Raw genomic sequence first — 23,827 nt, forward strand, 5'->3', positions numbered from 1 at the left:
GGCAAACTAAGAACATTAAATAAACTCACCTTCTCTATCTAGGGGTCGAGATTCGTTTGACTGCTCCACTTGAAGGCTACAACGAAGTAATTAATGGGCTAGATTATGGCACAGCAGTTTACGTGGAAACCCGAGCGTTGGGTGAATACTAATCAGTGTACGAAATGGTCTATATGTTGCGGTTTAATACATAAAGGACGTTTGTCTTACTGTGGTAACATTTAGCGATAATAACTGGTAACCAATGACGTTGCGATTATTCAGTCCGCGTTGCCATTATCAAAATCCCCAAATCCCAAAATCTTCTGTTATTTGAGGCCCACTCGGAAACACTTACCGAGAGTCACCCAGCAGTGTTCAACCTATAGTTGCATTACGGGATTTGAAAGTAGGAAATTACTATAATTGGAATATTTTCTCTCGGTCACGGTAAGCAAGAAAAAAATTCAGTGACCATTGGCCAGCGTGTAGGTTAGCCTTTTTTCTTTCTTTTCTTTTTTTCCTTTTTTTTTTTTTAATTTTTATTTTAATTTCGTTTCCAAGAGTAAGAAGCACGCTTGTATTCACTGCTTATGGTGCAACATCATTTTTAATTTTGCAAGCGGAATGCTGTTGCGCCTTGGAGGCGCTAAATTCCCTCCATCAGGAATTGCCTAATCTGAGTGAATCTTGATTCAATCTTCGATTCGAGGCAAAAAATTGAGCAATAATTTTTCCTGTGACAGCACTTTTAAGCTTTTAGGATCTTTCAGCCGACGACATCATCATCCAATATACCAGCCAGCCGGAAAGGGGTTTATTTGTTTTTATAAATTAGGGTGAATAATGAGCATCCAGTAATTGCGCAATCCTACACGAGTTAGAAATTGATGATGTAAGCATCGTATGGAAATGTAGCAAGTAATTTAAATTTCACTCTGTAAGTATTTTGAATGCCTTTCGTTGGCACTGTACTGTGGGTAGTATTCTTTCGATCGTGATGTAAGTAGTGTAAGTATTATATTGCAAGTAGTGTTAGGTATTGTTCTTTAACTAGTGTCAGTTTGCTTGTCATTTAAATAAATAAATAAATAAATAAATAATAGTAATAATAATAATAATAATAATAATAATAATAATAATAATAATAATAGTCCAATATACCAGCCAGCCAGAGAGGGGTTTATTTATTTTTAACTCTCCAATTAATTTCTGAAACGCGCGCGCTTTACTGTGGAGAAGACAAAATTGCGAGTGATGACCACGGCGTGATTGCAGGCATATAAATGCAAGCTGGCTAATTAACAATTATTCCACGAGCGCGCGTTGGATATGAGATGATAGATAGCCAACGAGGCGCGTAGCGCCGAGTTGGCTATAATCATCTCATATCCAACAAGCGCAAGTGGAATAATTGTTTTATTAAAAACAACCGAGAAATATTGCTAGATCTTACTGATTTCGCAGTGCAAGAACGACCAGAAGGCAATTTAATGGTCGCCATTTCTCGGCCATGGTATAATTGCTCATATACCATGGCCGCTAAGCCAATCAAATCCCTCGAATTGCATTATACAATGATTCAGTTTTTAATAATATGCTATATGTTATACCGTGATTGAATTACAAAACTAATACTTTAAACTATGACGTTCTATCTTTGTTTTTACCGGGTGTTTTTCTCGTAAAAAAAAGAAAAAGTAGGGGGACAGTTATCAAATCGTGATAACCGTCGTCCGATCTCGTACCACGTGACATGTTTTGTCCAATGAGAATGCGCGGAAACTAATCAGTGGTTTACAAATGCTTTTATTGCGTTGTTGTATTTTAGGTCGCATAACACTTGAAACCTCCAAATCCATCTCTGGAATAGACCAATTTCGATATATTAAAATTCTAGCTTGGCTACGAGGCTTAAGACAATAAAACAACAGAAATAAATTATTCATCTCTGAACCTCAATGAAATTTCAGCTGTTTTATATCCCTAAGCTTGGAAGCCAAGCTAGAGTTTTAAAATATCATTAAATTCATTCGTTGAATTTTTCATTTTTCTTTCTTTTTAAACCAAGCTCGCTTTCATAAAAACAAAAATCAGCTGAATTTTTTAAAGCGAGCCTTAAGAGAGAAGGCGACAGATTCCCTAGCTAGAAGTCATTGACTTCAATATATATTTATTGATTTGTTTGTTTCTGTATTTTTAAAGCGATTTTTAGGCCCCGTCCACTCGTATTTGTTTTCGTTCAACCGTAAACTGTACTGACACCGTGCAAAGTAACAGGAAGAACATGAAGTACTGAAATGGCGAATTGTGTCAATTAAGAACTCAACTTTTTCTTTACATCTTAGCTTTCCGTTCACACGGAATTTTTGAAGACGCCGTTTTCATTTTCTCCTCGTGTGGACATCTGAAAACGGAACTTTCGAAAACAATGACATCACGAAGTCGAATTCAACGGCCATCGTTTTCGAAAAATTCCGTTTTCGGCGACTGGAAAAAAAACTTTCCGTTTTCCAAAGAAAAAGGGTAAATCCTCAATCTAAAGCTTTTGCATTGGTTTAGCCTTTCCACGCTCTCTGATTGGCTGATAAAATTCGCGCCACTTTCTCGGTAGCCTGCGCCGCAGACGTATTTCTTTGGTGGAGAAACGCGACAACCGGAAATACGTCTGCGTTCGCAGGCTACCTTTCGACTGAAGCTCAGCAACCCACGGCAAACATAGCACGACATACAGAAGTTTTACAGGAAAGACCGTGTAGAAATTTGAAATTAAAACTTGAATTTTCCCTAACCACCTGTAATAAAACAAAACAGACCAATATATTACCAAATTAAAACTACAGATTTCGACGTATAAAAGCACCACCAATGCAACAACAAATATACTACCAATACTAATAAAAGTAATAATTAATTTACTACTATTTCTTTTCATCGTTTGAGCTGTGTAAAAGTGTTTCTGAGAATTCGTTATTGCCTCGATTAGCTTTTGCTACTTGTGGGTAATTAGTAAGTAAACCCCGCGGCTGAAAGATTGTCCTCAAAATTTTACGGTTGGGCGAGAAGCAAAGCTTCGAGAGTAACTGAGACATTTTGAATATTTCTCAGTTGCCCTCGAAGCTTCGCTTCTTGGACAAGTGTGAAATTTTGAGGACATTTTTCAGTCGAGGGTATTATCCTCCGACATACCAGCAAACTGAAAAGGGGTTTATTTATTTTATAACCCTCTGGGTAATTTCTGAACCGCGCACGCTTCAGTACTGTAGAAAAGACAAAACAGCTTGTGATGGCCACGGGTGATTGCAACCATAAAAAAGCTAGCTAATAGGTTCACTAGATTTTATCAAACTATGATTGAACTTCATCAAGTAAGACCTAAAACTGTGACGTCGTTACTTTGTTTTCCTCGTCGAAATAAATTGGGCGACTGTTATCGTCTGATACGTACCAGGTGACGTGTTTCATCCAATGAGAACGCGCGGAAATGAATTGGTGGGTTAGAGCGGATTGGTTTTGGTTTGGATTTCCATTGGTTGAGAAAGTGGCGCGAGTTTTGTTAACCAATCACAGAGCGTAGTAATACAAATCCAAAGCAAACGCGAAATTTATTTTTAGAGGTAACGTAAGTGGGCGGGCGACTAGAAGTTCGCAGCAATTGAATATTCCATTATTTAAAACTAAAACGGGGCAGAGATCCTTTTCCTACAGAATTGTTAATATATGGAATAACTTACCATCTGAAATTAAGCTTAGTCAGTGTTTGAATAGGTTTAAGTGTAAGTTAAGAAAGTACCTCCTGAAAGACTTTTTACGTTAAGCTATCCCCTCACCAATTTTTAGCTAGTTTTTTAATTACTTAAACTGATTATCATTTTTAATATTTATTTATGTATTGTAAATATTGTAAATATTCCTTTAACATTAATTTATGTATTGTAAAATTGTCACTGAAAACCCCTATGGGGAGTGTCAATAAAGTATTGAAAATTACTTTCGACACTCAATTGAAAACCGCTCTATAATGAAGACCTCGTCTGTGCTATGAAATAAAGTGTTGTTGTTGTTGTATTGTCTTTTGCGCCTGCGCTGTGAGCCGCAGCTCAGTCATTGTTCACAGCCAGTCATTTGAATTCTTTTTTAAAGATCATTGTGATCAAAACAATAAATTCTGCTAAACAGCATTTCCAATCCTTTGTCAGATCTGCTGTCCGTCCAGTTCCAGAAGATTAACTAGCACTGATTTCACTTTATCCTTGTAATCGGGTGATTGACAACAAGGATTTCCACGTAAATCGATCTTCCTGAGTAATGTACAGTGTTGAAGACTTCTCAAAGAATCTAAATCTAAAATATCTGTTTGTCAAGTCAAGGAAAACACAAGTTTAAATGGAAACAAATACAGAATATAGATGCCATTTAACTACACTTGGGTCACTGGTTCGGCTTCCCTTCTACACGTTCGCTCCAATTCTGTTCGTCTCGCCCCCTTCAACACGATAATTTCGCAGAAACTCTACTGAAACTGTAGGCCGGTTCGTTTTAACACAAAACAGTTTTCTTTTAACACATTGTTTGTTTGTGTAAGAAATGTTATGTTATGTTCGACCCCTGTTGGGTGAACTTGGAAGCCTGCAAAGTTTCAGCATATCAGGTGTAATATCAGCAGAGAAATTGAGAGTTGAAAAATGAAAAATTTACAGACGTTCGAATGTCTGAGGGTATGACGTATACCCCCAGTCAAACAAACGTCTGTAAATTTGTCAAATTTCATCTTACATTACCTAAGCTGATATAACACCTAATATGTTGAAACTTTTCAAGGTTACTAAAGTAAAGGTGCTCTTTCCAGTGCTAGTATCAGTTTTTCATTCAATTCAATTTTAATTCATTCAAATCTGTTGCCGTCAGTTTGGAGAAGGGTCTATTATCGATGTACTTTTAGTATTTCCAAAGGATACTGTTGTTCATAAGGGACAGTTCCTGCAGTGAAGCAAGCCTTAGCGCATGTCTTTTGGTGATGCACCGCAGGTTGTTATTACTGGCGTTCAGGACTTTCACGCATTGCAACATGTTGCATTCGTCCAAAGAAATCAACTGATTATGAGACAAGTTTACTTCATTCATGAGGACCAGCTGGTCCATGTGGGACAAAAACGTTAAGTCCTATGAATAAAAGAAAAAAGTAGGAGAAAACAATTATTTTGTTCTTGAAATGTTAACCTTTTCACACCCAGCATCAACATGGGTATTCTCCTTATTCTCCTTGCTGCTCCCCATATATTCCTTTTGGTTCTATTTGGGAGAATTTGTATCAACATCAAGACATTTTACCTTTGGTGGTCATTGTTTTAAATCTTATGAATTGCATGTTTAATTAAAGGACTATGTCATCCCAGACGCATGCGCGCGTTTATGAGAAGCACTTTGAAATCGTTGGCCCAACTTTTTCAAGTATTGTCGGAGAGTTCAGGAACCTGTTTTCATCTGTTTGAATCGCGTTCATCTTCGGAAAGGTAGCTGAACTTTTATTTAAAAACGTTCTTTAGTAATTACAGAAGCTGTTTGTTGCGATATTTTTGAAAGCTTTTGCAGTGGCAGAAAAGCGAAAATCCCGCGACGAGTTGTATGCAAATTAGTCTCAACCGGATTCTACTGCGCATGTGCGCCAGCTGACATAGTCCATTAAAGTAGTGCTGTTGTAAGGAGAAATTAGTTTTTCGTCACTATTAAGAATCAAACTGTTAAACTAAAAAGTTTGCTTTGGTACTCACCATGTTGGATAGGTCAATAGTCCTGTCCCTCTTTTCCTAAACACAACAAATGAAGTTATTTAAAAAGTTATAACGGCAAATGCTGAGACGGAACTTCAAACTTACTCCCAGGACTTCAAACTTACTCCCAGGGTCTCTCCTCTCCACGTAGCTGGGACGTGAAAATGAGAGACCTGGGAGCTAGGTTGACGCAACTCGAGTGTTAAAACCGGTGAAATACAGTTAAAGTTTAGTCAAAGAAGCAGTACGCAAGACAGAGAAACAAGCGAAAAAAGGCTGCCAGCATACAGCAAAGAAAATTCGTCAGAACTTTGAAAGGTACTTTTCTGTCTTTGAAATTACTTAAAAAATATTTGTATTAGTGACAATAAAATTAAAGAGAACTAAGGAGATGAAATTATTTCCAAACCTTTGTTGAGCAATGTCTTTCAATGGCGTTTTCTAATTTGAATTTTCTTCCTAAAGAGCAACATTTAAAGAATTAATACTTTTGCCAGTAAATTAAACAGTTGGTGGTTTAGTCATCCAGTCAGTCTGTCTGTCAGTCAATCACCCAGTCAAATTATCTTTCAATCAGTAAATCGGTCAGTCTGTTAGTCCGTCAGTCTGTTTGTTTGTCACGAATGTCTGGTTCATTATCAACTGAGTCGATAGAGTGTTTTCACATGACGTCACGGCGGCCATGTTGGTGTACCAAAACAAAGAAATGGCGGCCATGTTGGTGCCCCAAACTAAACCTCTGGGAATTGAACTCTATTTTTATGCAAGTACTTTCTTTTGTTTCAGTAAACCAATATGGCCGGTAATTCACGTGAATGAAAACACTCTATAAAGTAATTTGGCCACCGTAAAGAGAGTCCAGCATTGGCATTTCGAGCGTTAGCCCATCGTCAGAACGAATCTTTCGCTCTAACAAAGGGCTAACACTCTAAAGGTTACCTTATTAACTCAGTTGTTAAACCAAATAGTCATTTCCACTGCCCCCACCTATGCAGCAGCACAGTTTCTTTAGAAAATACTGGACTCTCTTATCTGCTTATTTGTCAGGAAGGGAGCAGGGATGGCGCAGTGGTGAGAGCACTCGCCTCCCACCAACGTGGCCCGTACTCGATCCCCGGACTCGGCGTCATATGTGGGTTGAGTTGCTTGTTGGTTCTCGTCAATGCTCAGAGAGGTTTCTCTCCGGTCTTCCCTTCTCCTCAAAAACCAACATTTTCAAATTTCAATTTGATCCGGAATCTGAAGGCCACAGGTTTGTCAGCCGTATATGTAACAGAATGTTGTGTCAACCTCGTTAAATAAAGTTGATTGATTGATTGATTGATTGATTGATTGATTGATTTTATTCATTCAGTCAGACAAATCAGTCCACCCATCCACCAGGCCAGTTAACTGTCAAACACAATCAAAGATGTGAAAATTTAATCTAAAAAGACATTATCAGATGACAACGGCACTGCATTCCTTTTTTTTTTTTTTGTACTTTTTGGAAAATTTAAGCCAACAAAACCCTTACGAATGTCCAGTAATGTAAACTTACTGAGATCTCTATAGTATCCTTGTCTGTAACCATCAACCTGCACAAGTTTCTCTAAATACAAATCTGTTTCTTGTTCATGCAAGAGAGGATCCAAAGCTCGCATTAACAGCACCATTGTCAACATCGTCCCTGGAAAGCAATTCAAAAGGTGAGAATGATGTATTATTCAGTGAGTGACACAGGCAAACTGTACTTGGAAAAAGGAAATCCGAGTGTTCCTATCAGGAGTCGAACCCTAGACCTTCCAATTACTAGTTCGGTTGCTCTACCACTGAGCAACTGGAGACTTGTGGGGGCAAAGGCCATTAAACTAGGTTCATGGGACAAACATTGAACTGCATATTACTAGTTAGGATTTGAATCTCAATGTGTGGCATATGCGCAATGGAATAAAATGCAAAGGTTTTAATTAGTCATTTTTATGCTCTTTCTATTAGCCTGAGCAAATCCACTTACAGTCATTCTAATCTGGGAACTTCATTAATCAAACCACGCGAAAAATATGACCACATTTTTAAAGCAGTAGAGCAGGCTTTGATGGTTTGTTAGAGGTGCAAGCCACGGCGAGTAACTTTGTCAAAGATTGTCAAACCCAATTACTATCATCTGGCAATCACCTGTTTCTGATTACAGTGAACTCAAGCCCATCTTAAATTTCACACAGCACTAATCCAGCCACCTGCTTTCTTATTATCACAGCAATGGCTTTTGCTAGATCTACATTAATTTTTGCAGCTACAATGATGCTAACTAAGCAATGGTTTCTCATCACTCTAAGAGTTACAATTGACCCTGAAGTCAAATGAAGTGAAAGGGTCAATGCAAGCCAATGTAGAATCTGAGAATCCTTTTAATCTGACCACCAAGCTAATAATTTACAAACACATTATAATGTGCGTGCCATGGTGGCCATATTAACAGGATTCCACTGTTTCAATCGTCCAAAGAGATGGAGTATGAACACTTTTTAAAAATATATGAGCTTAAGCAGAAAATGGTCCAAGTGTCAGCAAAAGTGAAGAACAGCTCACCTCCACCAACTGTCGGCTGACAGTTGGCCTTTCTACACTTTCAATGAGTTTTTTTTAAAAGACTTTGTTGCTTTTGCATAATGCTTTTTGGTCATAGGTTTCAGGGTGTTTAGTCAAATTTTTTCCTCTAGCCAACTGTCTGTAATCTGTCGGCCAAAAGTCAACTGACAATCGGTGGATGTGAGCTGTTCTTTACTTTTTCTCAATTGTCTGACTAATGTCTCTACTAACACTTGTTGTCTGGTTCTTCTTCCAACAAAAGTCGACAGGAATCTAATTCTTGTTGAAGAACGGAACTGTGAACAGCTGTCAACTCTGCTCTGAAAATGAAGAGGGATGATCTGTCATAAGCAATGAATTACACAGTGGACAAAGAGTGGCTATGAGGTGCCAACATTTTGAAGGTCTTAAATGTCGGCCGCCTCTTTTGCACTAACCTCCAGTGGACACAGGTGTGAATGCCTACAGTGGGTTACATTCAGATTACAACACTATAAATTATAATGGTTACGTTATGTTACCTCTTGACACATTTCAACTAACCATGTCATATCATAACACATTTCTTCAAGTCATGTCACAATGACATTTCAACTTGTCATGTCAGTAACACAATTCTACTAGTAACATCACACCAACACATTTCCACAAGTCATGTCACAGTGACATTTCAACTTGTTGTGTCAGTAACACAATTTTACTAGTCACATCACAGCAACACTTTCTACAAGTCATGTCACAGTGACACATAATTTGTATGTGTCATGCCATATGTTATGTCATGACACAACTCTGTTTGGTCATCATGTGTAAAGTTCACCTAAAAAAATTATCAGGCTTTATAATCTTTTCCTTTCATGAAATTTTGTTTGACCATGTGGAAGTTAAGTGCTCTGAGCCAGCCACAGAAACAACATGCAAGCAGTGAGAGGACAATGATCATGGAAATCAAGGGGAAAGTGCAGTGTTTTACCTAATATGCAATTCTCTCTACCAAAAACACACTTCCTCGACTTAGAACATTTAGTTGGACTTCCTTTTAAACACACACACAAAACACAGAGATCGCACCAGCAACCAACCTAAAAAGGTGTGACTCACTTGCAGCCATCCAAACCTCTGATTCACCTGTGTAAAGCAAATCCACACTGTATTATTATATAGTCATGTGATCCATGAAAATCAAATGTAATTATGTTAGAAAACAGCACGATGCCATCACGATGCCATTCTTATTTATGAATGATAAACAGCACTATCCTTAGTAACCAGCAGTGAGCTACTGTCAATGGCTGCATGGTAAATTAACAGTGAAGATGGCAAGCTTATACTTAGAGTTTGAAAATGGGTCGACAAATCACACTAGAATGGTGGACATTCTGTTACTTATGGCTGACTTAATTTTCCTTGTGGAACTAGCTAATTCAAACCTTTAACAGCCCTGATATATCTATTTTCTTTGGGCAAATATATTGACAAGGAAAAAAGCTCGTTCTGACTGCTCAAGAAAAAAGGCAGCTATCATCCTAAGAACAAGGCAACAATGACTTGTGATGACTGTATGGGAAGCTATAGCTATGGTGCAAAGTGATATTTTTGATCATTAGCAGACCACAGCTTCAATATATCTGGAACCTCTGGCTGGCGCTGCTCCCAAATATTAAAGACTTAAAGGACTAGGAAACACTTCCCAGTCATACAGCTATTGAGGTTACAGTGTGTGTGTTAAAATGTTATCAACAAGAAGTTAGTATACAAACCTTTTTGTAACACCACACAGTTTTCCAGTTTTCCATTCATAAATTTCACCTTTACTGTTGTTTCATCAGGAGCATTTAAAGTACTATAACTACATCTAAAAATGTGTGTATTGTTAAGGAAGGGTGTTTGAATGACAACTGAACACACTTCTTACAACAGCCAAATATGTACTAAATGTTTAAAAAAGCAATGACTTCATAATGCAGACCTTTTTGGGTGGGTGAGAACTGGGTCAATTTATACAGTTTTAGCAGTCACTTTAATTATTTTTTAAATTCATCAATGGCAAAATGTGCAAGGCCACGAGGCCACTGACTTTGTATTTTAATGCTGATGAACTTATTAAACAACATCTGACACACGGTTCTTCCATTTATCCATGGCCAGAGGCAACAGAGCAGACTATAAACAAACAAGGATATCCAAACTGTAGAGGGGTGGTTGTTGTTGAATGAATTGTTCCACCCTCCTATGACATCTTGTCCATTAACTAACACAAGGGAATCTTCCTTGGGCACCTTAAGAAAGAAATGCAAGCAAATGGTGGAATTATCATTGACAGAAGTAAAAATAATACATTAAGCTTTGTGATTCTCTTGAAACCTAAGATACAGTCAAGTCCCATACTACAGACAGTTGACCATTATTTGTGTACACTGTTACAACAGACATGCATGGACTAAGTCCAGATGAAGAAGGATTAATAACTGAAATACATGTAATTCCTCCTCTTATATGGACTCTCTCCATCACAGACACCAAATCTTGGTCTCATAAGTGTCTGTTATAGTGCAAGTCAATTGTATAAGGGGATGGCCCCAGTTGGTTCCCTCATCTTATGCTATCAGCTCATACACTTAATTGATAGTATGATATTGTATGGTCTCTTTAGGTGTACAAATGAGTACTAGCAACATACTGTTGGGGCCACTGGCCCTTTGATGGACAAGTATCTTGTTTAGGGGGATACTCCGAGTTGCTTCCTGTTAAAGAAACTGGCAGCATGTCTTTTGACAGTAATGTTCTTTGTTGGTTGGCAAAATAATAAACTCACTAATAAGCCAAATAACGAAAAGCATTATTTCCACTCAATCTTAATAATTTATGTACAAATTGATCGCTGCATGTCACATTATTGACTACAAACTCAAGTACAACTTGAAGACCTCCCACAAACCATGTGTTCACATCGCAGGTATCCTCTCACAACATACTGTTTTACCTTGAATAAATATTGTTAGTGGTTAATTAAAGGAAGAACATTATTTTATTGTTTATCATAAATAAAATATGAATACAGTGGCATAACGTTTTGAGGGGCAACATTACTTACAGTATGTGCACTAACCTGGATTGGTTGAGTAAACTGTACAATGATTGTTACCATTGGTTCATCACACTTCACATATAAACATGAAATGTCCATTAGTGGCCTGGCTGAAAGAGGATATTAAACAACTTAGTAACAATACATGTACTTGCTAAAGCGAGCCAGTTAGGAATTTACAGCCATCAGTATATTACCTAGACCAACTATCAAGCATAAAAAAGATTGAAGTTCTCAAGGGTGAGGGGTGATCAGGGTTTTGGCCAGGCTTAGTCTTTAAATATGCAGAGCTGTCATTAAGATCTTGACACTTCCCGTATTCACCTGTTAAAGCTGAATACCCTTGATTATATTGAAACTAGATGTTACAGTACAGGTGATCTTAAAGCCGCGGCCACACGAGCAATTTTTTGCTTGCGCAGGTGATGCGATTTTTTCAAATTTTGTTGTGTCGCCAGCGCGAGAGGGTGGCTACACGAGTGACAAATTCTAGCGAGTTTGGCGACAAATTGAAAGCCACATGAATCGCATACTTCAAGAGACCTGGCGCTATAAACAGACATGGCGGACGGCCCTTTCAGACGAGGATATTGTTTTATCGCCTATTTGCATTCTTCTTCTTGACGATAAAAAGCAAACAAAGGAAGGAGAAAATTAAGAAAAGGTCAACGTGGGCCCGTCCGTGGCTTGCAAAGAGAAAGGAATATTATAAGGATACCATCAACTTCTGACGGAAATTTCAGTCATTAATATCCCGGCGTTTCCCGAGCTATTGCGGATGACGAGGCTTAGTTGCAGGGTGACTACACGGGCGCTATCTCTACGATTTTGTTGCGAAAATTTCAATCCTGGCGACTTTTTTCTTGCGATTTTTTCACCTGTCGCGTCGCAAGTTCGAGGGTGGCTACATGTGCGATTTTCATCTCGCGCTGGCGACGCGACAAAATTTGAAAAAATCGCATCACCAGCGCGAGCAAAAAATCGCTCGTGTGGCCGCGGCTTAACTGTTGTTGATTTATTTTACCCACAAAGCAACTAGAATGTTATGGACATGTGTGAAGGTCAATGCAACATTTGGTTGAAAACTTTATGACAGCCCCTTGTGACAGCCCTGAATATGGCTAATTTTTTGGGTACATTTAATGAAGTACATGTATGGTTTGATCTGCATCCTAGACTCCCTGCCACTTAATGTGAACTAACTAATTATACCCCCAACCACCAACAACAACCTTCCTGGCTACTTGTATGCTGACTATATAGATTGCTTTACCTTCACCAAATATGGTAACAATGGGAATGAAAAAAGTGAAATAAATTGAATTGTGAAATAAAAGTGATGTTTTCACTGCTCACCTCTTCCAAGAAGCCACCTGTGATAGAACCAAGCACTTTGATCGAAGGGATCGGTGAAGAATGCATTTTGAGCAAGATCAAATTCTGAAATAGAAAATCAATGACAAGGAAACTATTAAATACCACTGACAGGATTTCCAATAATTTATAAGGTGTTGTGGGGGGGGGGGGGGGGGGGACAATTTTATTTGGAGACAATATTTTGAACTTTAAAATAGGTTGTGCTTCACAAGAATTTGAAATAACTTCTAATATTAGCCCGAAGGCTTGATATTTAGGACAGTTAAAAAAAAATAAGAAATCATGTCACCTTTCATGAGTGCACCCTCCTCAACCCGTCCCATATCTCCACTCTGATCGGGATGAATCAGCGGCAGAAGTTTACTGCGGTAATGCCAAGATGAGTAGTTGGAAAAGTTCTCTTTGATCTTCTCTGTGCTGAAGTTGAATTCATCCTCTGGTGATATGTTAGCTTTCTTTACAGTGTATCGTCTGTAATCCCAGCAGTGAACTGCCAACAATAATTATAATAATTAATTTATCACTATTTAATAACAAATTAAGAGAATCAAATAAACATCAAATGCAGTTATTCTAAAGTTAAATAGCCCTGAAGGATTCTAAGATGAGAACAAACCACTTAAAAACAAACAAAAAACTGTAAGGAAAATAATTTATGACAACAACAACAATTTTGTCACAGAATCTGTTCATTAGTGCTTAGATATCTTGATTTTCAGAAATTTGCAGGGGTTTCATGAAGAATTTTGAATAGCTGGGAAAAAGGGTAGTGCACCTGGGCAGAGTGCTGTAGGTAACTTGGGTGTGGTCCTCTATTTAAAAAAGGTGGTTGAGGTGTTAAAAGCAGCTGGGTGAAATCAGGGCTACAGGCCATCAATTTGCCCTTGGTACCCTATCCTCTATGAAACACCTGGGTTTGCTGGCAGCAAGGTATATTCAAAACGTTTAAAACTATGAAATCAAGAAAGGTCTTACTATCCAACTCACCCCTTAGGTATTAATAGCAGTGGTCACTGAATGGGGATATAATTGCCACATTCTTTGGCTCTGTTTAGGTTCTGGCTATTTTTGGTTTTTGGTCTTCGGTATAGTGCTCAAGTTGAAGTCGCAAAAGGTACTGACAGAGATACATGCTACACAAGAGATCCCTTGTTACAACACCAAATGGACCACACCTGGCAAAAAGACCCTTTGACGTCATTAGCTCTTGACTAGCTGATGTTGAGCTGTGGCCAATTTAAGTTTTCATCAGTTGAGAATATATTTTTTTTAAAAAATTGTTGTCTTCCAAAAGTTGTAACATCTACTTAATAGTTATAAATTTTCCATCATATGACCACAAATTTGGTGTGTGATGTCTACAATTAAGTCCTCAAAAGGTTCCCTTCACTTCACTTGGCAAAAACCTGTTTTTGGCTTCTGTCAGTCTTAATCCTGGCAAAACCTCAAAAAAGCAGATGGAGTGACTAGATTTCCTTTAAAACATAACAATAATAATAATAATAATAATAATAATAATAATAATAATAATAATAATAATAATAATAAAAAACATACAGTTTCTTTCATCATATGATAGAAATAAGTTACAAAGGCGTAACTCTTCCTGCCAGTTTGGTTGCGGCATAAACTCCATGATCCACTGTCTGTGATGCCAGACGCTGTATGATTTGGGGTTCACTTGAAGACAATTCTTTAGGAATTGAAGCTCCTTCTGGCAGAGCTCCAGCATTAAATCTGTAGGACTTAAAATAAAGTAACAAAGTAAACATGGGCTGTTTTCACATTAAGGAAGGGTAACCCATATAGAGAGAAAATTCTTTTGATAATTTAGTCATCTGTATCAGTCTGTAAAACAAAACCCAGTTGAAGAATCATTTCATCTCACATGTATATAATTTGTTCCAGAAATCTGCCTCAGTACTCAGTAGATATTAGGTAAAATCAGATGGATACCCATCTAAAAAAACAAGAACCATCCCTTTTGCAAGTATATATAATACTGTATGTCCTCTAGTGTCACCCTGGTGAAAATCTTTTTAAGATCCTTGAGGATCTTTAAAGATCTTTAAAGATCCACATGAGGATCTTTTTGAGGATCTTTAAGGATCTTGATTCATATCCTCAAAGATCTTGCAGGATCTTGTAAGAACCTTGAAGTCCCTGCAAAGATCCTTCAGGTCCCTGCAAAGATCCTTGAGGATCCTGCAAGATCTTTGCAGATTATGCAAGATCCTTGCTGGATCTTAACAGGATCTGGTAGGAACTTAGCAGGAACCTTTAGGATCCTCACAGGGCCCTGCAAAGATCCTTCAGGATCCTGCAAGATCCAGCAAGGATCTTGCTTAATCTGCAAAGATCCTGCAGGATCCTCAAGGATCTTTGCAGGGACTTCAAGGTTCTTACAAGATCCTGCAAGATCTTGCAGGATCTTGTAGCAGGAACCTTAAGGATCCTCACAGGGCCCTGCCAAGATCCTTAAGGTTCTTGCAAGGATCTTTATAAAAATCTGCAAAGATCCTGAAGGATCTTAACGGATCTTTGCAGGGACTTCAAGGTTCTTACAAGATCCTGCAAGATCTTTGAGGATATGAATCAAGATCCTTAAAGATCCTCAAAAAGATTCACAAAAGATCCTTATGTGGATCTTTAAAGATCCTCAAGGATCTTAATGGATCTTTGCAGGGACCTGAAGGATCTTTCTGGGAACTGAAGGATCTTAACAGGGCATTAGCAGGATTCTTCATGGTCCTTGTACTGTAGGATCCTTAAAGGGACCTGATGGATCCTTACAGGGTCCTGCTAAGATCCTTCAGGTTCAGGTTCTCTTAGGATCATGAAAAAACCTAAAAAGATCCTGAAGGATCTTAAAGGTTCTTTGCAGGGACCTTAAGGATCTTGACAGGGGCTTTGCAGGATTGGTCCTTGTAGTCCTTGTAGTCCTAGTGGTCCTTGTAGGAGCCTTGCTGGGACCTGATGGATCGTTATAGGGTTCTGCTAAGATCCTTCATGTTCTTGACTTTTAATTTTCATGCACAAAATAAGTATCCTATTTAACACGCAGTAAATTTTATGCCAAATGTATTTTATTTCTCAGATTATTCTCATCTTTTTACAAATAGATCTTTGATGTTTTACACTTGCAAAAATCTCATTGTTTAAAATCATCAATCCCTTACCATGAAACACAAAAGTTAATGCAATATGTAAAAATCTAAAAAAAGGTAAACATGTCTTACTAAGCTAACTTGTTTGTTCTTATTTCTTCCTTTTGTGTGAGCCCTTTGTTTTCATGAAAATGAGACCACTTACATGCAGAAAGACATGAAAAAATTACTACAAATAAAGGATGAGAAATACAGAGAGCATTAATTTTTTTTTTTTTCAAGCTGTAGCACAACATTGTAAGTTATGACTTGAAAGTTGAAAGACATTGTTATACCTACATGTATTGCAACCGGTGTTGCAAGTTGCAGAAACGTGCTGTACAAAAGTTGAACTACATTGTAATGTCTACTTCACAACTTGCAACAGGGTGGTAACATCCACAACAACACTTTTACATGGTTGGATGACAAGTTAAAAGAAAATGTTGCATACAGTGCCTAGTACAATGTCAGCTATCAAAATAATACGCTTCAATAAATTTGTAACAGTTATGCATTTATGAAAAAAACTTGTCTTTTAGCCACAAGTCTCACTCTCAGGCAAAGGCATAATCAAGACTCATCTGGTTTTGAACTGTTACATTGAAAATTAAAAGAGATCATTCACTCGACTAAATATGAATTTTGACAAAATTGAAAATATGTCAAGTTTACATGCACATTCTCCTTTAAAGTAACACTCTGTGCGGCTTCATTTTAAAGCACAGATAATTGGCATTCTCATTGCACACTATAAAACCAACACCCATGAAAATTTCAGTATTTGTTCATGGTAAATCCATAGCATTTCCAACACTTTTTGAGGTAATATATCAAACATGAGGAAGAGTGTTTCCTCCGATTTCCAAACACCAAGAAGTAGGTTGGAAAAACGAGGCACAGCCAATTTTTTTTTAACCAATTTCGAGGTGTTTGGAAATAGGAGGAAACACTCTTTCGAGTGTTTGATATAGCTTCTCAAACTATTAATAATTCTTGGAGAAATTCAAAGCAAAAGTTCCCAAAATTTTATGATAATTAACATCACATTTCCAAACCTCCTTCACGGTAGTGATTTCCTTTGTTTTCTCTTCATGAACTATTAATGAGTTTGAGAAGGGATTTTCAAGGTCAAGAGTAAGGACATTTTTATGGCATTTTTTAACCATGAAGTTGCCATGGAAAGAGCATAAAAAATCCATGAAAATAATGTGAAAAACAGCATGGCCCATGAAATTTCCTGCATCATGTATCAGACTGTGAAAAACTCATGAAAAGTCCCATTAGGACGGTGCCTACTTTTATTACTGCACAATTACGTTCTGCGCATCTCGAGATTCCTATGGGTGGTGCCTACTAATACAGGGGTATTTTTGCGTAGTTTAAAACTGTGCAGAGAAAGCAGAAATTAGCAAGTGCTCTTTGCATCCAAAAAGAAAATTTGGGGTAACCATGCATTTTTCAGAGATAATAAAGCTTCAATTTGGAGTAAAATGCCATACATGGCTTTGTATTTCACTGCTGCCTTAGAATAAGAAAGAGTAATTGTTGCTGAATTATCTCTAAAAAAATGCATGGTTACCCCCAATTTTCTTTTTGGATTCCAATAGCCCTTGCAAAGATCTGCTATATATATAACTATATATCTGGATGGTTAATTACATGCATTACACACAATATAAATTTGTCATTCACAGACCGTATTCCACAGCCAGAGCTACAAACAAGTAACAGCAAAAACAATTTCACAGTAAACTTCTCAGGAAAGAAACATTCAGAAAATGGCTTTGTCTTGAATTATGTAAAGGTTCAGGCGAAGTGCTAAATAAAAAAGACAAATGATTGGACATTTCGTAAAAAAAAGATTGATTGTACCCTTGCTGTTTTCAACTACATGTATATATGATATCAAGTAATGAACAATACTCCATTACGCAAGTTACAAAAGTTTATTTGGTAATAATTATTGTTTCTCAGTAGAAGTAGTAGAAGTCACGATTTGCAACAAAATCAAATCAGTTAAAATAGAGTCCAACGGTCAGAAGTGACTTAGCTTATTGAGCAGGATTTGCTGACTTGACTCTGAAGCTGCACGATTGAGTATCAGCCTTGACAACATTATTGAGCTGAAGATCTGCAGTACAACAGAAAAAAGTGCATTTTAGGTCAGTTCTTCTGAGTGACCAGTGGTCACTCAGTGATCACTGTGACAGTGATCTGGGCAGTGCCAAGTAAAACCAACCTTTAACTCATGGTGCTACAGAAAATATAAGCTTATACACTCCATGAAGTTGATCATGAACTCCAGATCTTCATGCAACGTCAATCAAACCAAGATCAGTAGGTCTTCAGCTTATACCAAGACATTATAACAACCTGGCTACAAATTACTCTGCAAAAACGTTTGTTAAGGCTTTACATGTATAAGAAAAATAAATAGGGAATGTTTACCTTAACAATCTCGAATTTGCAGTAAGTTCAAATAAGATTCAAGAAGCACATACATTCGAAATTCCCATAGAAGATCTATAAAATCACACATTTTCATGCAGTCTTTTTCATCAAAATTATTGATTTCAAAGCTTACCTCTTGCTAAAAGAAGTTTTCCACATTTTTTTGCTTGAACCCAACATTTTGAAGCTTAACAGAGGTAAAAATCCACGGGAAATGTCTCCTGTTTTCTTGAATATTCCGCCTAAATCGAAAATGAAACGGTCTTTTCCGCGAGCCTGCAGTGGCATATCTGCTGACCAAAATGGCCTTGTTCGTGCCCAGTCTACCCAGTCTGAATGAAATCCAAGATGGCTGCCGGTGTTGCTGTGACCTCACGTTTTCTTGCTCATTTTAAAAGCTAGCACTGTGCATGAAAGTTGTAGGAATTATGATTGAAAGCATCGCTGTTCTTTTTGGCATCAAATGGAGTCGAGATCCATCGAAGAAGGTCTGAATGTAATATTGTTTTCACAAATGCATTTCAGTGACGTGTACTACATGTAAGTCAAGTTTAATATAAGCTTCATTTTTTTTCGTAAAGCTTTTCCTGGAAAGCAGGCCAGTTACAAATACTAATATCAGATGCTCATCTTGGTTTCATGTGTTTATTCGCCCAATTAAAATAACAAAAATACAGCTCAATCTTGTGGTATAGAAAATAAGTACCTTGCTCTTTCTTCCAAACCATTTGTTATTATTGCATACATAAACTTCAATTAAAGTTTATATTAAGTTTATTGCAAAGAAATACCTGGTATATGTAATTGTTAGATTGAGCAAAAAAGTGTACATGCAATAAGTATACATCATACATTTGTCTTTTTTTATATGGCTCAACATTGAGGGTGTATACATCAACAATTGATGATGAAATACAAATAGTAACTTCACCTTCGATTAGGAAGATGAAGTTTCCCTTGGTGTATACAAAATATGTACATACAACATGCGATACAGACAATCTAACTGGCCATTGCCTATCCTGTTTGTAGAAAAAATATAAATAAAACAATGTATTCCTATATTATTGAGCAATAGTGATATAGAATTACAGGCTGTTTTACAGGCTATTTTTCAGTTTGTTGCGAGAAAATAGTAATAAAATACAACACCTTGTTCTATCTTGCTTTAAAATAGGCTAAAAATAAAAATAAAACACAAATAAAATAGATTCTCTTTTTTTTCCCTATCAGGTAAAATAGGAATAAAATAAAACTCATGCAATGATATGGCTAACATCAGTTGTTACCTGAAAAATTCCACAGTATTGGCCCATTGCAGCTCCAAAAAAAGATTAAGATTGAATCGACTGATCACAATCTAATGTTGTAAAGTTTCGTCCTTTAGCTTCTTGTGTTGTCAAAGTCGAAGAAAGAGATTTTCAGTCATTGCTTGTCTTCACATTTTGTGAAAATATTTGTAGACCCAGGAAATCTTGTTTTGTTGAGATTTTATGTGGCTGATCACTTTCTTTGCAAGAAAAAAATATTTAGTGCCGTTGCCTTTGAAGTGAGGTTTTTAACTGCATTGTCATGTGACTGTGTATGGTTTATGCATGATTGAAAGGTGATTTCATCCACGACTACAAAATTGGTTCAATTAGCCTGTTTGGTTCCAAAGCAACCCCAATTATTTTCAGTGAATTGTTTATTATTCTATATTTTGGTTAATCGCAAGACCATGATTTGCAAAGTTCTCTCTAACAACCTGATAAGATTCTCATTACAAGTTTGTCTAAAGATCCTTGTAAGAGCAATATAATAATTAAAGCCTTAAGGATCCTGACAAAAATCATTGAAAGGATCCTCAAAAATCCTTCTAAGATCTTCTTTGTCTCCTTGAAAGGCTCTTCTTTAAATCCTTCTAAGATTCTCATCAGATCCATGATGACTGTTAAGGATTTTGGGAAAGTTCTTTGAAAGAGATAAAATAGGATCCCTTTAAGATCCTTGTAAGATCCTCATCAAACCTTCGAAGATTCCTAAGGATCCTGACAAAGATCTTTCAAGGATCCCTGATAGGATCCTTTGAAGATCATTGTAAGATCCTCATCAGGTCCTTGAGGATCCTTAAGGATCCTGACAAAAATCTTTTATAGGATCCTGAAAAAGATCTTTGAAAGATCCTTGAACAGTTCTTAACAAGAACCTTGTAAGATCCTCATCAGATCTTTGAGGATCCTGGCAAAGATCTTTTATAGGATCCTCTAAAGATCTTTTTAAGAACCTCGTAAGACCCTTGAGGATCCTAAAGGATCCTGACAAAGATCTTTGGAAGATCCTTGAACAGTTCTTACCAAGAACCTTGTAAGATCCTCATCATATCCCTGAGGATCCTTAAGGATCCTGACAAAGATCTTTTATAGGATCCTTCTAAGATCTTTTTAAGAACCTTGTAAGACCCTTGAGGATCCTTAAGGATCCTGACAAAGATCTTTGGAAGATCCTTGAACAGTTCTTACCAAGAACCTTGTAAGATCCTCATCATATCCTTGAGGATCCTTAAGGATCCTGACAAAGATCTTTTATAGGATCCTTCTAAGATCTTTTTAAGAACCTTGTAAGACCCTTAAGGATCCTTAAGGATCCTGATAAAGATCTTTGGAAGATCCTTGAACAGTTCTTTACAAGAACCTTGTAAGATCCTCATCATATCCTTGAGGATCCTTTAAGGATCCTGACAAAGATCTTTGAAAGGATCCTTTAAAGGATCTTTTTCAAGATCCTGTAGGATCCTAATGAAATCTCTGAGGATCCTGCAGGATCTTTTAGAAGATCTTTGAAAGGATCCTTATCAGGATCTTCAAGAGATCTTTATAGGATCCTCAAGAAATCCTCTAGGATCTGTGAGGATCTTTAAAAGATCCTTGTCTTCAAGGATCTTTAGAAGACCTTTGCAGATCTTTGCAGATCTTGGAGGATCTTTGAAGATCTTTGAAGATCCTCCAAAGATTTTCACCAGGGTGAAACCACAATTTAAAATCAGGTTCATTTTTGGCTAGAAAACTAACTAAAGGCCCCTCCATGCCCCTCACCCCCCTCCCCCCCCTCCTCCACCCCTCCCCCCCCACACACACACACACACACAGACACACGCTGTATCATTTTGCTTGATTTAACTAAATTAATGAGGAAAAAATGTCTTTAATATGATCAAATTGAGAAAGAGCAACCCCACATGTACATACTGTATTGTCTACCATTAAAATTATCCAAAAGGACAAAAATGTGATGTGTTTGATTGAGGTCTCTTTGATAATAATGATTGGCGCTAGAGATGCAGTTATATCCACAAATAAGGAGAACCTTGTCAGAGACGAGCAGATATTTAACACATACTTTTCATCTTTCATGTGAAGGAAAATCTCTCTACGGAAGTTCCAAAGAGTAGAAAAATCTGGGTTAGCTCCAAGCACTTGCTCTGATAAATAAAGTGATTCTTTGTCCATTTCTCCATTCTTTCTCTAAAACAAAGAAAAGGAAAATATGATCCAGTTCTATTCAGGACATGTCAGTGTACTGAGTATCAACAGGCAAGTACAGAGTCGTACCACCCTCCAACACCCGTACAGCCAGCTTTAGGATCCTGAGGGGTGCATGGTCATCAGGGCTATCAAAATTATAAACATCTGGTAACTGGCAACTATATACGATGTACTGCAAAAATGACCAGCAACTTAGAGTTTGAAATCATACATCATGAAATCTAAATTGTAGTTGACAACATGAATACTGTTTTCAAGTTTATATATGTCCATTTACCAACAGAAGACAACAAATGAAAATAGTCCAGATCAAATAATTCTGAAATGTTTTATGTGGCTAGATGTAATTTAGGCAAGGTTAAAATCTAGGCAATGCCAGTCAGTAGTTGCCTCTCTACACGGCTCATGGGTGACCTTAGAGCTCTCAGCTGGGGGCACATCATGGTTTGCTTTGCATTCACTCTCTTGCTGGCCTGAGTAAGGTCATTGAGCCTGCTTAATTTTTCAAGCTCTTTCCCTCGCCGCCCTCCTTTTGGTAAGTGTTCGGTAAGTATAATAATCCACTGACTGGGTTCAGTGCATCTGTGACAGTGCGTTTGGTGGTGGCCACTCGCAGGGTTGCCATGGATACCTCCTTCCCCATGGCTGACTGCTGCCCGGCTCCACCAACCCTTTTAGGCACCAGCTCCCAAGCTCATCTATAGTTGATGAGTTTAAGAGATTCTTGTTCAATGTCTTCATGGAGAGTAAGCACATGCATACAGTTAATGTAGTTCTTTCTCAGAAGAATGTTTTAATTGTAGCCATCCGTTTCTCACCAACATCTGACCAATAATCAATTTAAAACCAATTTAATATAAACACCTTAAAATGAATATTCATTTTCTCCCCATGCCCAGATGTTTGAAATACCTTTTCATAGATGCGGCTAGTAGTTTCTTGATAAATCTTCAGTTTCTTCTCTCGTTCTTTTCTCTTTGCTTCAGCTTGTTCAGCTGTAGTGCGCACTTTGATCCGTCCATGCTGAGCGAGTGAATAAATGAGCAGTTCAGCTTGACTTAACATTTGTTAACTTATTTTTTTTAGTTACAGACTGATGCAGTTTCTTGCAGTGCAAAGAGCAGGCATTAAATTGCAACACAACAGTAATGCACTCAGTGAAGGCTGCACAGATGAAAGATTTATCATCCTTAGCAACCAAAGATTTCCAGCGTTTATTAACTAAATAGATCATCATGTAGATGCCAAGTGTACTTAGCATCTACATTATTGAATTCATTGTTTTATAATGAAACTGAAATATTAAACCATAGAAGATCTTTTTTGTAATAAATGTTACATTTATGGGGAAATGTGCCTAGATGAATACATGCAGTAACTCAAGAAAATCCCAAAACAATACATTCAAGCAAAAAGAAGGCGAAAAAGGTACTCAGTTACTTGCTCAAATGGTATGTTTAAACTTGAAAACCAGCTCAATCTTTAAAGTTAATTTGCTATTAAAGCTTTAAGTTTTTCAGATTTTTAAACGATTTGAAACTTAACTGTAAAAAATTCAACCATGCATGAACAAAAATGAACTATCTCGATCGTTTAATTAAAACTCGAATAATGGCCCTGTAATTTTATATTTGCTAAAGGCTTACCATGTCTTTTTAGCGAGTTTTACAGCAATCACTTCGACGATCTTTCCGCCATGTTTCTCTTGGCCGTGGTATACTGGGCACGAAATCTGTAAATACGTTTCTTTTGTACAGTGGACGTCAAATACTTCACGTAAGTTGAATCGAAAAAATCGAAAAGTGAAGGTTACACATAAAAAAGATTTATTCATTAACTGCTCTTTGTTGACTACAGGGATCTGAAAAGCAGAAAGAACAATAGAAAAACAGCTGAGTAAGACTTATACGCTCCACT

General features: G+C 37.3%; 1 protein-coding gene across 1 annotated transcript; it reads right to left on the reverse strand.

Moving 5' to 3' along the window:
- Positions 1–2,280: 2,280 nt before the first annotated feature.
- On the reverse strand, positions 2,281–23,698 carry LOC146484713 (geranylgeranyl transferase type-2 subunit alpha-like). The gene is made up of 16 exons (XM_085104454.1): positions 23,557–23,698; positions 22,823–22,933; positions 21,765–21,889; positions 14,344–14,531; positions 13,076–13,276; positions 12,766–12,849; positions 11,431–11,519; positions 10,497–10,600; positions 10,082–10,176; positions 9,404–9,449; positions 8,553–8,641; positions 7,291–7,419; positions 6,160–6,209; positions 5,751–5,786; positions 4,938–5,142; positions 2,281–4,332 (listed from the first exon to the last, which is right to left on the reverse strand). The coding sequence occupies exons 1-16, from the start codon at positions 23,557–23,559 to the stop codon at positions 4,175–4,177; spliced, it is 1,713 nt and encodes a 570-aa protein (XP_084960580.1). The 5' UTR covers positions 23,560–23,698; the 3' UTR covers positions 2,281–4,174.
- Positions 23,699–23,827: the final 129 nt, after the last annotated feature.

Source organism: Pavona decussata, unplaced genomic scaffold, assembly GCF_977016875.1.
Source record: "Pavona decussata unplaced genomic scaffold, jaPavDecu1.1 SCAFFOLD_31, whole genome shotgun sequence".
NCBI lineage: Eukaryota > Metazoa > Cnidaria > Anthozoa > Scleractinia > Agariciidae > Pavona > Pavona decussata.